At 35.4% G+C, this 14381-nt stretch overlaps 1 protein-coding gene across 1 annotated transcript in view; it reads left to right on the top strand.

Moving 5' to 3' along the window:
• wdr75 (WD repeat domain 75) overlaps positions 1-14381 on the top strand; it is a 39439-nt gene that overhangs the window by 9191 nt on the left and 15867 nt on the right. The window contains exons 6-14 of the mRNA XM_056465743.1: positions 2269-2339; positions 5891-6007; positions 6752-6840; positions 6933-7091; positions 9504-9563; positions 9647-9762; positions 10023-10198; positions 12528-12673; positions 12789-12969. Of these exons, the coding sequence (XP_056321718.1) occupies positions 2269-2339; positions 5891-6007; positions 6752-6840; positions 6933-7091; positions 9504-9563; positions 9647-9762; positions 10023-10198; positions 12528-12673; positions 12789-12969 (1115 nt within the window). The remainder of the gene's footprint in view (positions 1-2268; positions 2340-5890; positions 6008-6751; positions 6841-6932; positions 7092-9503; positions 9564-9646; positions 9763-10022; positions 10199-12527; positions 12674-12788; positions 12970-14381) is intronic.

Here is a 14381-nt window from a genome sequence, read left to right as displayed (position 1 = left end):
TAATCACTGATATCCTTATATGTTTTGGATTATGTACAGTAAAATTAAATATTGGTTTAAATGCTGAAGTATAACTAGGGATGTACCAATATTGTGATTCTGGCTAAACTAATAATTGGGAATAAAATACATGTTAGGACCTAATTATACATTAAAAATATGTATTTACTATGAGATGGGAGAAATATTACAGCTGTATTAAACTACAATTCCTTTTAATGCTAAACTTTTAAAAGATAAATGTTAAATGGCGACCAAGATAATCTAAGGATGCTTTCACACCTAGACTTTTGTTTCGGAACCTGGTGCATCTAGCAATCGCGATTGGATTCACGCCAAAACAATCGGTCTGAGAACGCCTGAATGAGGTGGTCTCGGCAATTGAAATGAACCCTGAAGTGTATCGATTGTAGTCAGAAAGCAAAATAATCCAATGAACCAGGCTATTTCACAGTGTATTATGAGTATGTAATAGGCATATGTACGGCTTTATGAAGAGAGAATAATGATTAGGGTGGGATGTCATTCCTACAGGTAAATGTGCGTTTCATCTCCAATAGGAAAGTGAAAGCATACTGAGCTATAAACAAGATCTTTTTATTCAGTAGGAAAATTGACCAAACTGGTTGGTTTATTTGTTATTTCTCTCTATAATGTAAAGCCTATAGCCCTAATGCATAATTCTAACCATCGGCGATGTATGAGGAAGTCACACCTCTGATTTATATTTGGTGACGATGTCTGTGGGTGTCACCATTCATGTCTTATTGCTCATTGCCATTAGGGATGCAATGAATAACCGATTTCACTATTAATCTCCCTTTAATTTATCATGGTTAATTAATCGTAAAGGCTTCTCAACACCCTGTCTCTGCACAAAACAAGACTGCTGCAACTAACCAAAGTAATGCCAAATTTGCGCTAGTTTAAAGTTTTGAGCTTGTACACAACACACGCACACTGGATTAAAGGCTGATTTTAACTATGGCTGAGCCTGTTAACTAAGGGCCGTTCACATATCCCGTCTTTTTTACACGCAAGTTCGTTATTTTCAATTGAGGTGTGCACACATATTGGCAGCAATATTATTACTATCATTATTACTATTATTATTTTTTATCTATTCTTAATATATTTTCATTTATTCGTTGCTCATTATCATTTATTTATTTTTAGTGTAAAATTTGTACTTATGTTTAAATGCCAAAACAAAATTCACTTATATTTAAGTCCAAAGAGAAATGGACTATTGTTTTATTATTATTATTATTATTATTTTGTGCTGTATTTATTGGTTAATGAGCAGCAATAAATAACTTTTTAAAATAGGAGTTTTTATGGGATTTTTCTAAACTAGTGGTGTTTTGAAATAATGAATGCATAATAATCGTGATAACCTAATTGCCATAAATTAAAATAAGGACGCATGACAGCTAAGCGGGACTTCAACCAATGTGAGGAGAGTTTACTCACACATGATTTGTTTTAGCTATTTTGGTCAGTTTAGAAACTTTGTCGTGTGAAAGCGAACCGCATTAAGAGCAACATTGTAACAATTTTAATTCCTGTTTCGCAATAAAACAATCGGTCTACAGGTGTGAAAAGTGCACAACAAGTTAATCTAAAAGTGCAATACACAAAACCCATTACTTCAAAACGCAAGGTTATTCCCATTTGCCTGAAAAAAATGTATTTAATAATTTCCAATATCAAATTTTGTATCATCATCTTTTTTATGTAAAGTATAATTATGGTAAGAAAATTGTGTTGTTTCAATGTTATTTAATATATCTGTTAGAAACGGTTTATTTGAACCATTAATATAGACATGTTTTTCAATATAAAATCATCTTAAACATTAAAAAGTGACATGTCATCTATCACCAATTATAGCTGAAATCCATCTTCCATGTCTGTTTTTTTGCCCTTAATAATATCATTTCAAACATTAGTTCATGTCTGGCTGTGGCAAGGTTGTCCTGGGTGAAGTCTATGTCATACCCTCTTGGTTTTGTCATGGATAAATCTCCATCCTGCACAGTCATTGCCTGTGTGTTGATGTGGTAAAGTAAACATGGTTTGAACCCTCTGTAGGTTAATTAGTGTGGCACATGCTGGCCTTATTTTTGTAGGCCGAGTGCCGTGTGCAGCCCTTTTGCACATTTACTAGTTGTTTTGGTAAAGCCATTACACACCATTAACTTCTTAACCTTCTTTGTGGTTATGGACAAATAAGTATAATAGGTCTTAATATTTTTGTGTTTTCAGGGGGAATTCATAGCATTTTCCAGGCTCCTCCAGCTTAATGTTTATTTCTTCAGGAAGCAGAAGACATACAGGTAATAACCGCCGTATCCTGTACAGTCTTTTTTTAAGGTTGGAGCATGTAGAAACTTGTTTGACCACACTGCTTATTTACTGGCCTCAGGGAACACGAGACGCGTGTCATTGTAGCTTGTTTTAGGCTTGGCTTTTATGTTGGTTTTTCCACATACCACCACTTTTTTGTGAAAACAACAAATAAGCTGAGACAACAGCATCTGAAAGAAGAAGCTCACCTCAGATTGTCATTATTTTAGCCTGTGTGACTTCCTGTGAACTCGTTTGGTTATGGGTGAACTGATAAATCAGTGTAATTCTGTCAGTTTTTGCAGAGTTCACAGGTAAGTTAAAAGATATTTGTGCTAGCTCTGTGAGGCTTTCTGAAAAGGATGTGTTATGAAAAATTTTGAATAACTAGTAACAAATGGATTTTACATTCTAATGTTTCCGTGTCATTAGTGTAAAAATGGAAAATTTGTTTAAATCTAAAAAGAAATCAAATTATAAATGATCGGTCTAATAATCATTGTCATATAGAATATTTGCATTACAGTTTTTCTGTAAATATATACAAAATTATTGCCAAACTAATTTATTTTAGTATAAAAAATAAACATAATTAATAATAATGAACATAAGAATCTGTATTTGTACTATTCATCAAAGTAATTATATTAAATATGTATGGATGCCAATGAGGTAATCAGTCTGTAATGACTTTCTTCTGAGAGAAGCGTTTATGGTGCTTTTCCTCTATAGCACCCGATCTGCATTAGGGATGCACCAATACCATTTTCTGGAACCAATCTGATCCCGATACCAAAACTGAGTATCAACCGATACAGATCCGATCCCGATACTGTGCAGTTTTTTATTTTATTACTATTTTTTTAATAAACATAATAGTTTCTTGTGATAAACTCAAACAATACATCTTCTTTAGTAAAAGTAACAGACCTATAGCTACATTATTTGAGCATTCGTTATGACATTGATCTGTTGTGGTAAAGCTTATGTTTCCTTTTTTTAATATTAAGATTTTTCTTTGAAATCTGTAGCCTACATCTATTAACACTAATTAAAACAACCTGTTAAATAAAATTTAAAATATTAAATAAAATATTAATATTAATTTAAACTGTGAGTATTTCACTATAATTTTGAGTAGTTTATAATAGGCTAAATAATTTTCTGTTAATGACCAGCCATATTTCACTTTTATTAATTTAATCAACTGCTTTGACCACAATACAGCGCATGCACAAGATTGGATTTGGATCTGTACCAGCTGGTATGCGGTATCAAACTGGTATTGGATCTAGGTATCAGGATTGGTGCCTCCCTAATCTGCATTTAGTGCAATGGTACAACTCCACTGCTTTGGGCCATGTAAAATTTGGGGTAGATGAGGTCTACGATTTACTTTTATAATTAATTCATGGTTATTTTATGGCTTTTATATTTATTTTATGGCTATTATAAGTTTATGAAGTGTAAGAACTTAAATTATATTAATTTCATTTGAAGTAGAGTGGCGGTCCTGTTGATGTCAGTGTGACTGCTTTAGCTACAATATTCTTAACCACACCCCTCTTACTGTTAGGGTGCTTTCACACCTAGACTTTTGTTTCGGAACCTGTTTTATTTGAAAAGTTACCGCGGTTCATTTGGCATATGTGAAACCAGCAATCACGCTCAGATCTGCGCCAAACCAATCGGTCCGAGATCGCCTGAATGAGGTGGTCTCGGCTCGATTAAAACTAACTCTGGAAAGAATCGATTGTAGTGAGAAAGCAAAACGATCCGAGCCCGGCTATATCACAGTGTATTATGGACATGTAATAGGCATATAAATGGCTATATAAAGAGAGAATTCTGAGTAGGACGAGATGTCATTCCTACCGGTAAATGTGCATTTCATGTCAAATATGAAATAAAAGCATGCTAACTATTAACGAGAGCCGTTTATTCGTTAGGAAAATTGACCGAACTGCAGTCTTGGTTTATCTGTTATTTCTCTATAATGTCAAGGCTATAATGCATAAATCTAGCCAAGGGCTATGTATGAGAAAGTCTTACCTCTGATTTATAATTGGTGACGACGTCTGTGGGTGTCACCATTTAAAACTAAAGCGCAGCTTTCCACTTATGTCTTGTTGTTCATTGCCATAAATTAAAATAAGGACGCATGACAGCTGAGCAGGACTCTGCAAAATAAACTGTGAAACTCTTACCAATGTGAGGAGAGTTTACTCGCACGTGACTTGTTTGAGCTCTTTTGGTCCATTTAGAAACTTTTCTGTCTGAAAGCGAACTGCACTAAGTGCAACATTGTAACAATATTAATCCCTGTTTTGGAACAAAACAGGTGTGAAAGCACTCTTAGTTTGCTATGAGAGGATGAACTTGCAAATAGAAAACCCCGCTATCAGCCGCAATAGCCTAGTTGTTAAGTGCACCATATATAGCACAATGGTGCTCATGGCGACCAAAGTTCAATTCCCGGCTTGAGATCCCACACCGATCCTTCCCCTCTCTGCTCACAATGCTTTCCTGTCTGTCCTCTGTTATCCTATCACAATAAAAAAAGGTGAAAAACCTCTAAAAATAATAACAAAAAGTAATGCCCGCCCAAACTCAGCAACTTCCGGTTCACTTAGAGTTAAAGCAAATAAATGTTATTGCGATTATAAACTATTTTGATCAGGCTCGTAATTTGAGATTACAGTTTAAATTAAAGGGATAGTTCACACTGCAATGAACATGCACTCAACTAGGCATGGGACAATAAAAGTTTTCAAGGTATACTGCGGCTTGGAAAAGTCAAGGTTTTAAAACTGACAAAATTTTCTGCTATACTGTTCCTATGGCATGTGTAAGATATTTTTTATTTGCATTTCTTATTTTAGGACAACAGTATCTTCAGCAGAAATGATATATAAAGATGTTGTATTAAATTGAAAAGAAATCTGTGTTTTTGAAACTAATGAAGACGGCAGAAGTTAATGATTCATTTGAATTATTTAGCCTGACATGTTTACTGCTCCAAAATATATTTAAAATCTTTCACAAAATAAACTATTTCCCCCTTTAAACACAATATATTTTTAGTTTTTTTACCCAGACATTTAAAAATAACTTATTTTAGAGTAGTAATCACAATACTGTGAAACCGTGATATTTTTATCCAAGGTTATCATACCGTCAGAATCTTATACCGGCCCTAGACTAGCACTCACTATCAAATGGTTCCAAGCTTTTGAGTTTCTTTCTACTGTTGAACACTAAAAAAATATTTTGAAGAAGGGTGAAACCCTCTAACTGTTGATATCTATTGTAGGAAATTTAAATACTGTTAAATTGAATTGATTGTGGATTTCCAGCTTTCTTCAAAATATATATATATTTTGTGTTCAACAGATGATGATGACAGATTTTTCAGTTTTGGGTGTACTATCCTAACTGTACTAAATTACAAACTGTACTAAATTATTTTTTTGTACAAACTGATATCCTACAGTCATAATGACACGTTCTTTAACATTTTCCCCCTTTTTTCTCTCTGTAGTTTTTCCCTAAAAGCCACAGATAAGAAAGCAGCCAAAAATGCATTTACATGCATAGCCTGTCACCCAACAGACGACTGCATAGCCAGCGGTCATGAAGATGGAAAGATCCGCCTCTGGTAAGACCAGAATCCAACATTCTGTTTTATGCCATGTCTACACGTACACGGGAATTTTTATGGTATTAGTATAAGTATATTTTGCAAGTAAATTGCATATAAATCAGTATTCAATTCATGTTTATTTGTACAGTGCTTTTACAATGTCGATTGTGTCAAAGCCGCTTAACATAGACGTTCTAGTAAATTAAAACTGTGTCAGTTCAGATTTCAGAGTTGAAGTTCAGTTCAGTGTGGTTAAATTTTTACTGCTAAAAGTACAAATACTGAAGAGCAAACCCATCGATACGCAGTACAAATGTGAGAACAGATGCTGGATTACCGTCCTGCAGATGAACAATGCTGTATATATGCTTCATTTGCCATGAATGTGCTGAATTTTTCTCAATCACGTCGTCGCATTTGGTGTGAACCCAGTCTTGTTGGCCAAATCAGAAAAGAGAAAAAGGCATGCACGCTGACGTCATCGGGCAAAAACTCGGGGTGTAGTGTCCACACAACCAAACTGTACCTGGAGTTTCAGAAAATCTTCACCCTTTCCAGAGTTTTCAGAAAGTTTAGTTTTCAGTCACCCGATTCTGCGTTTTTTTAGTGTGGACATACAGCGAAACCACGTAGAAAAAAATAGTAGAAAAAAGTATGATGTTGAAAATACTAGTGTTGGTGTGGACAGGGCCTTAGTCTATTTTGCAGGTCATGTGATCAGAACTGAATGTTTGAATTAACTTTTTTTTTTTTCTACAGGAGAAACTTCAATCACAAGAAAGAGTACACGTATTCCACAAAGCACTGGCATCACGATGCTGTCAACCATTTGTGCTTTACTCCAGAAGGTGAGTTTTGCTGCATCATTGGTGTTTTTCACACTTTCTCACCTCTCCGTCTGTCTTAAATGTGTGTTTGAGCGATGTTGTTGTGTCTGCAGGCTCTAATCTGCTGAGTGGAGGCATCGAGTCTGTGCTCGTCCAGTGGCAGTATGGAGATATGAGCAAAAAAGAGTTCCTGCCCCGACTCGGAGGATCCATTTCGCATGTGTCTGCATCAGCTGACGGCCAGTTGTTTTGTACCGCACATTCAGACAACAGTAAGATGTCAAGTTTTAACCCTTGTGTGCTGTTCAAGTTTACTAACTTTTATGTCATGTCTGGGATGAAAACATCCACTAAATTTAACTGCTGTAAAAATGCATCAGATAATTTTTTTTTCAATTTTTTCTGCATAAATTTGTTAATCAAGCTTAGTCCTGATCAAAACTACTAATTGTTTTTAAGAAATTACAGGATTTTAACTATGATTTTAATAGTTTTTATTAACTGTGTAAAATTATGCCACTGGTTTGGTGGAAAAAACACAACTAAATTACTTATTTTCAATATGAAAAGTAATTGTGGACTGGATATATATATATGTGTGTGTGTGTGTGTGTATATTTATATATATATATATATATATATATATATATATATATATATATATATATATATATATATATATATATATATATGTATATATGTATATATATATGTATATGTATATATAATATAGCTGGATTTAAGTTATGTATCTAACAGAACAGTACTATAATGTGTATAAAAGTGATGCAACATAAAATAAATGTTTTTCTGAAAATAATTTACTAATATTTATAATATACATTTTTAACTGTATTTATATATGGAAATATGTAGCAGCCTTTAGACTCTCTTGCATCACGTGGGACTGGCATGTAAATTCCCAAAAAAAACATCTATTTTTAATTATTACAGTGTCAAATTATTTGTTTATTTTTATTTTCCAAACGTTTTCAATTACACTGTAAAAAAGTCTGCACAATTTATTCATGCCGTCCCAACACAAATCAGTCACGTTAGTTTGTTTTGACAAATTTAGGTGTATTAAACATAAATCAATTAGGTTGTCTGAAAAGATCTCAAGAATTGTGTTGTTTCAGCTCATTATAAATAAAACCTTCTTTTTTTTGAGTGTATAACCAAAATAATTATAGGCATAAAATGTTTTCTCCTGACCAATTTTCAAAATTGACAGTAAAGATTGTTTTACAAAATATTTATTGCAACATTTACCATAAATAGAAATGTAAATTTTCTAGGGCTGTCAAATGATTTAAAAAATTAACTAATTAATCACACTTTTTTTGTAATTAATCATGATTAATCACAAAACGCCATATTTATTACAGAAATAAAAACACAGGCATGTAAGTGCCATTTGAATTTCAAAACAATCAATGCCAATAACAAACAAAAAATATTTCCATGTTGGATTCTAAGTGGACTACAAACACACACACACACACACACACACACAGACAACGCGCACCATACAGCGCACCCGGTGAGCGAGCAATTCATTCAGATTCATCAACACACGTGATCACGTTCATCAAATTTGCTTAAACTAAGCGCTCTAAAGTATGGCTGTATTTTACAAGCAAGAATTCTGACACAGCAATCTGAAGCAGGCGCTTTACAAAAGTTGCGTGTAGGGGGGAAACGCGTCAAACTTATGAAATGTGAGGGCTCATGGAAGCAGCTTAAAGGCAGAGAAGAGGGCTGTCTTTGACAGCTTGCGACTTCATCTGCCTCTTTGACTGAGTACATTTACATGGACACCAATACTCCGCTTTTATGATTACGATAATACTGATTAAGAGTCTATCATGTAAGCAGCGATTTTTGATTACCTTAAAGGATCACGTGAGTCCTGAAATGCGGAGGTTTTTCTTTCCGTTCACCTTGTGGTATCAAGTTCCATTAAATTATCCTGAGTGAAAATATGCTGAATGAGAGTGAACTGCTGAACTGCAGTTAAAGTCTAAAGATTAAAAATGAAACGCCCGAAATTGCATGAAGCTCTAGAGGAAACGCAGGATAGCCTGGTGGTGCGACATTAATTGTTTTATACTGAAACTGTCCTTCTAAAAGCGCGACCTTGGTCTTATCCAAATTTCTTTGCACGTTAAACACAAGCAGGGCCGAAACAAGCTGAACTGGCGCTCTAGGCAAACGGCTGTCACGCCGCCCTCAACCCGAAAGTGACCGGTTCACAGATGAAAGTGAGGACCGTGAGGGAGGGAGGGGTGTAGCAGATGAAAGTGAGGACCGTGAGGGAGGGAGGGAGGGAGGGGGTGGGTGTAGTGGATGAAAGTGAGGACCGTGAGGGAGGGAGGGGGTGGGTGTAGCGAATGAAAGTGAGGACCGGGGGGTTCGCTCACTATTCTGCTGCCCAAGGCGGCCGCTTAGGTCGCCTCTAATTACGTGCCATCCCTGAACACACGTCGACCACAACAGGAAATGGAAAAAAAACTGCAACTGCGTTATTTGCGTTATTTCTTTTTTACACGTTAAATATTTCAAATTAATCACATATGTTAATGCGCTAATTTAGACAGCCCTAAATTTTTCATGTTGTCTCATATTTCAGTATGGCATAAATTTGCACTTCTCAATTGTCATTTGCTCCTCTTCCTTCACAGAGATCTCCATTATCGAGAGCAGTTTTAAAGTGTCCGGCCTGATTCAGGGTTTAGTCAGAGGTTTGTAAAGTAGCCTCATTTGCACGTACTGTTTGAATTGCACAACTATGGCAGTAAACATTTATTCCTTCCGATGCTTCCAGGAGATGCTGTTTCGACTGATCTAATGATTGACCCGCGCAGTAAAGCTTTAGTGCTCAATGGGAAACCGGGTCATCTGCAGTTTTACTCTCTCCTACGTGACAAGCATCTGTACAATGTGAGTTGATGCTACGATTAAGCTTAACGTTTCTCATGAAAAAGCAAGTATATGGGGAAGTACGCACTGGAAAATGTTTGGTCAGGTGTTAGCGTGTTATTTCCATCCATGTGTGTGTTTTTCTGCTGACAAGGGTTCATATACTGTTGCAAGAACATGTCTGGTGAAATCCATTGCTATGTTTTTCAGATGTGTTGTTTCAAATATGTTGTTCTTGATGCTAATGACTGGATAATAATAGTCTTTTTTTGCGTTCACAGCTGGACATCGTGCAGCAAGAGTATATTTATGAAGCGGGTCTGGATCAGTTTGAAGTGGTCAAGGCTGTATTTGATGTAAAAGGGTCCTGGCTCGCTACAGTGGAGGAAAGAGGACAAAAAACTTCAGATCTTGAGTTTTTCCTCAAACTATGGGCTTTTGATGAGACGACGCAAAGGTATTGGATGCAGAATTAAATCACATCATATCATTGAATATGTGACCTCTATAAGCTGCTACATTTGTTCTGGTTTTCATGATGATAGTGTTAGGGGAGCAATCAAAAGTTATTTCACTCAACCTTCATTTTAGATTATGTCCTCACATGAACCAAAATAGCAACCAAAGATTCAAAGCACCTTCAAAACATTCCTAAAGGTGCATAGTCTAAAAAAATCCCAAAGAATGATGCAAAAAGGCTCTCACACTCTCAAAAATTAAAAGACTCACGAGAGATGAAGTGACAAATAATTTACTGAAAAAAAAGTCAATTTTTTTCAGTGACATCACTATTGTTGATGCCAAGCTAACATGGGCTGCATTCCAGTACAGTTTTTTTATGTCCTTCTCTGGATAAATCCAGTCCATCTCATTCTCTTGGATGTACGTCATTAACTGAGTTAGGAATATCGCATAAACCCTGGATGAAAACACCAAAATGCACCATTAAAAAACTATGCTCACAGTTGAATAATAAACTTTATATCTGATGAGGAAAAAATGTGCATAAAGTATGATAGAAACACATTTACTGAATAAATTCCAGCATGTGGATCAAAGTCATGTGATTTTGCTTCAACGGATCATGCGATAACAAAAATGGCGGAAGGTGACAGGTATGTTTGGGTGGCCGATGAGGTCTGAGCATTTTTAAATGTTATATAAGATGAAGTGACGACCATCCTTGATGAAAAACATCAGTGGAAAGCGTAAATCTTCCAAGAAGTGTAATGCCGAGTTCAGACTGCATGATTTTAGCCCTGATTTTGACTTGCCGACAGGTTTGAAGAAATCGCAGACAAATGCCTGAAATCACAGGCAAATCGCTGCTCGTTCATGTGAGTAACAATTGCTCCATATGAACGATCAAAGACGCGATCTGAGAGAATCGCAAATTAGTCGTTGACACTCATGAGATAATTGGTATGCTAAATATCTGGAGCTGTCGGCAATTCAAAATCATGCTGTGTGAAATGTGTTCTGATTGAAATAAACATCGCCGATTCCCCACAGCCAGTGAGAGAGTAGTGTGGGTACCTGCAGGCCAGCGGGAGATTGGGGGAGAAGTTAAAATCGCTCATTTTCAGTTTATTTGGACCAAAGAAATGTAGGAAAATCTAGTGTGAATTTGGCAGGAGCACCCGTGTCTGTTCGACGTGTCATCTGAGCAATACAAAACTGGGTTGAAAAAGAAAAAAGTTGAGAAGAAATTGATAATTCCCTTCAAAACCCAGGTGAGCAAAAAAAGTATTTCTACCCCACTAAAGGCTTCTTTCTCATTATGTAATTAATAGCAAAAGATTTATTACGCGACCTTACATTCTTTTCATGTCACTTCCCACGTGTTTGGTTGTGAGAAATAGTTTGGACAAAGGTGTTGGCGATTCTTCCTATTGTAAAATCATTCAGTGTGAAACCCCGTGTCGCCGATCCATCTTGCAGTGTAAACACAACATAGACAGAACACTAGCCCAGGTAGTCATGGAGTGTAAAAACATCCAAGACATGACTACTTTGAAAGTCATTGTCTGAACTCGGCCTAACTGGAGATGATCTCCTCCCTCTAAAAGCAAGATGACATGACTGCGCACATTGCATTTCGTCTACGTGTTCCAAGACGCAAGTAAATGTTTGTATATTTAAAAAGACCTTCTCCTAAGGCAGAAACTTCCATTTTTCTTTTGATATTTTGTGCCAGTTCATCAGGAAGTGGGGATTTGTTTTTTTGGACTCGTTGGATGGAAATAGTGCTTTATTCGCAAATGTTTAATGCAATATTCCAGTTGTGCGCATAAGTTTAGTTTGCATCTTTAGATGGAAACGTGGCTATTGATTGTTGCACAAGTGTCCACTAGAGCATCTGAATGGGTTTAAATGGAATGCTCTAAACCCTTGAGCACTTGGGAACTACACTGTTTTGATTGTAAAGCTAGATTAATATATTTTAAATGTAAATTAATCTTGAGTTAATTTTTTAGCAGCCTTTACTTTTCATTTTCTCATTATGCAATAAAATTTTATATTAATTTGGTGTATAAGAAACATTTTCCATTCATTTCAAAGCTGTAAACAATTGTACTGTTAAAGAATTGTTAAACTATGATAATTGTTTGTTTTTTTTAAAGAAAAGTTCAATGAAAAGCACATTTTTTAAAGAAAATTCTTCTGTACCTTTAACATCCTCTCCATCTTTTCTTTTGGTTCAGTTTAATTGTTTCTTTCTAAATAAAAGTATGAGCCTTTGAGCAGTATTTTACCAGTTTTTCACAAATTTCCTGTCCTGTTAGCTTTGTCCTGAACACCACCGTCACTGAGGCCCACAGCGAGCGGATTACATCCATGTGCTTCAGCTCTTCAGACGAGACCACCATGCTGGTGACCACAGCCCAGGACGGCCAGTTCAAAGCCTGGTGTCAGACTGCAGACGCTCAACGTGAGTCAAATCCTCCAGAACTTTCCAAAGGTGTTAATGTTGGATGAAGAAAAGCTCACGAGTCTTGAGTTCAGACACACCCGTCTCACCGCAACCCTTTCCATTTGTGTTTTAGAGGCCCAGAACTACTGGTCATGTGATTTCGTGGGCAGTTATCATAACCTGAAGCCAAAGAACTGCTGTTTCTCAGCTGACGGCTCCATCCTGGCTGTGAGTTTTCAAGAAGTCCTAACATTATGGAGCCCGGAGAGCTGGGAACTGCTCACCACACTCTGCCAACCACCTGGAGAAATAAGGTGATTTGCTGACTGCAGATCAGCTTGACCAGACGCTTTCTGCTGTTTTTTTAATAGGGGTACATTGTGCTTTGAAATTAAATTGAGTAGCATAGCTTATGTTAATTGATGCATTTGTGCAGGCTAAGGTTTAATTAATTAAATACTGTATATGCAACACAGGCTTCAGTAAAAACTGATACTATGAGCTGCCTGCATGGAAATGAAAACAAACGTCACTCATAAGATTTGGCAACCCAAAATAAAATTTAAAACATTTTTTAATATAATAATCAGAACAAAATCGACTATATATTGCTAACATGGCCTATAAACAAAAGTAGAGAGTAATTTTATAAAGCACACATGCAGTTTACATGGAACGGTTGAAATTTATTTAGCTAAATGGAGAATGATTGCATATTGGCAAATAACCCACACACATTTTTTGTGTGTAAGTGTTTTGTTTTGGTTTATTTACTATTTAACATTTACGTTTACAATTTAATGTGCATATACATATATACAAACCTTATTTTCTTTTAATGTTGTTTATATGTTAATGCTTTGTATTTGATAGTCATTTGAACTAGTTGTAAATAATAAAAAGTTCAAATAGTTTAAAACATCAATACTGGAAACAATTGACACATTAGTGCAGGCTGAGGTTTAATTAATTAAATACTGTATATGCAACACAGGCTTCAGTAAAAACTGATACTATGAGCTGCCTGCATGGAAACGAAAACAAACGTCACACTGAAGATTTGGCAACCCAAAATACAAGCCAAGCCAAATAATACAAGTTATGTTACTGTTTGAAAATTAAGAATTTACATGTAATGCTTGTAATGTAATTTTAAGATATCAAAAATATATTGCTAACATGGCCTATAAAACCTAGTAGAGAGTCATTTTGAAAAAGCACATTTACAGCTTGCATTGAATGGTTGGAATGTATTTTATTAAATGGAGAAAATTTCCACATTTTTGTGACCCACAATATTAGCATAACATGAAACAAGACAAAATAATAATGGCTATGATATTGGCAAATACCCCACACACACTTTTTTGTGTGCAAGTGTTTTGTTTTGGTTTATTTACTAATTTAACATCATTTGCATTTATTATTTAATGTGCATATACATGTATAGAAACATTTTCCTTTTAACGTTTTGTTTATATGTTAATGCTCTGTATTTGATATTCCTTTGAACTATTTGCAAATAATAAGTTCAAATCATTTAAACGCATTTATAAATGTTAGCTTAATTGTAAATACACAGAAATTGCTAGATCATTTCACTAGTATTTACAAATAATAATAATACATTTTATTTGTATAGCACTTTTCCTACATACATGCGACTCAAAGTGCTTCACAAACAACAAACAATAATTGTAAAAACAAATAAACAAATGTATAGATG

The sequence above is a fragment of the Danio aesculapii genome, chromosome 9 (assembly GCF_903798145.1).
Source record: "Danio aesculapii chromosome 9, fDanAes4.1, whole genome shotgun sequence".
Taxonomy (NCBI): Eukaryota; Metazoa; Chordata; class Actinopteri; order Cypriniformes; family Danionidae; genus Danio; species Danio aesculapii.
The sequence above is the reverse complement of the archived record's forward strand: the minus strand, read 5'-3'. Positions and strand labels throughout refer to the sequence as shown.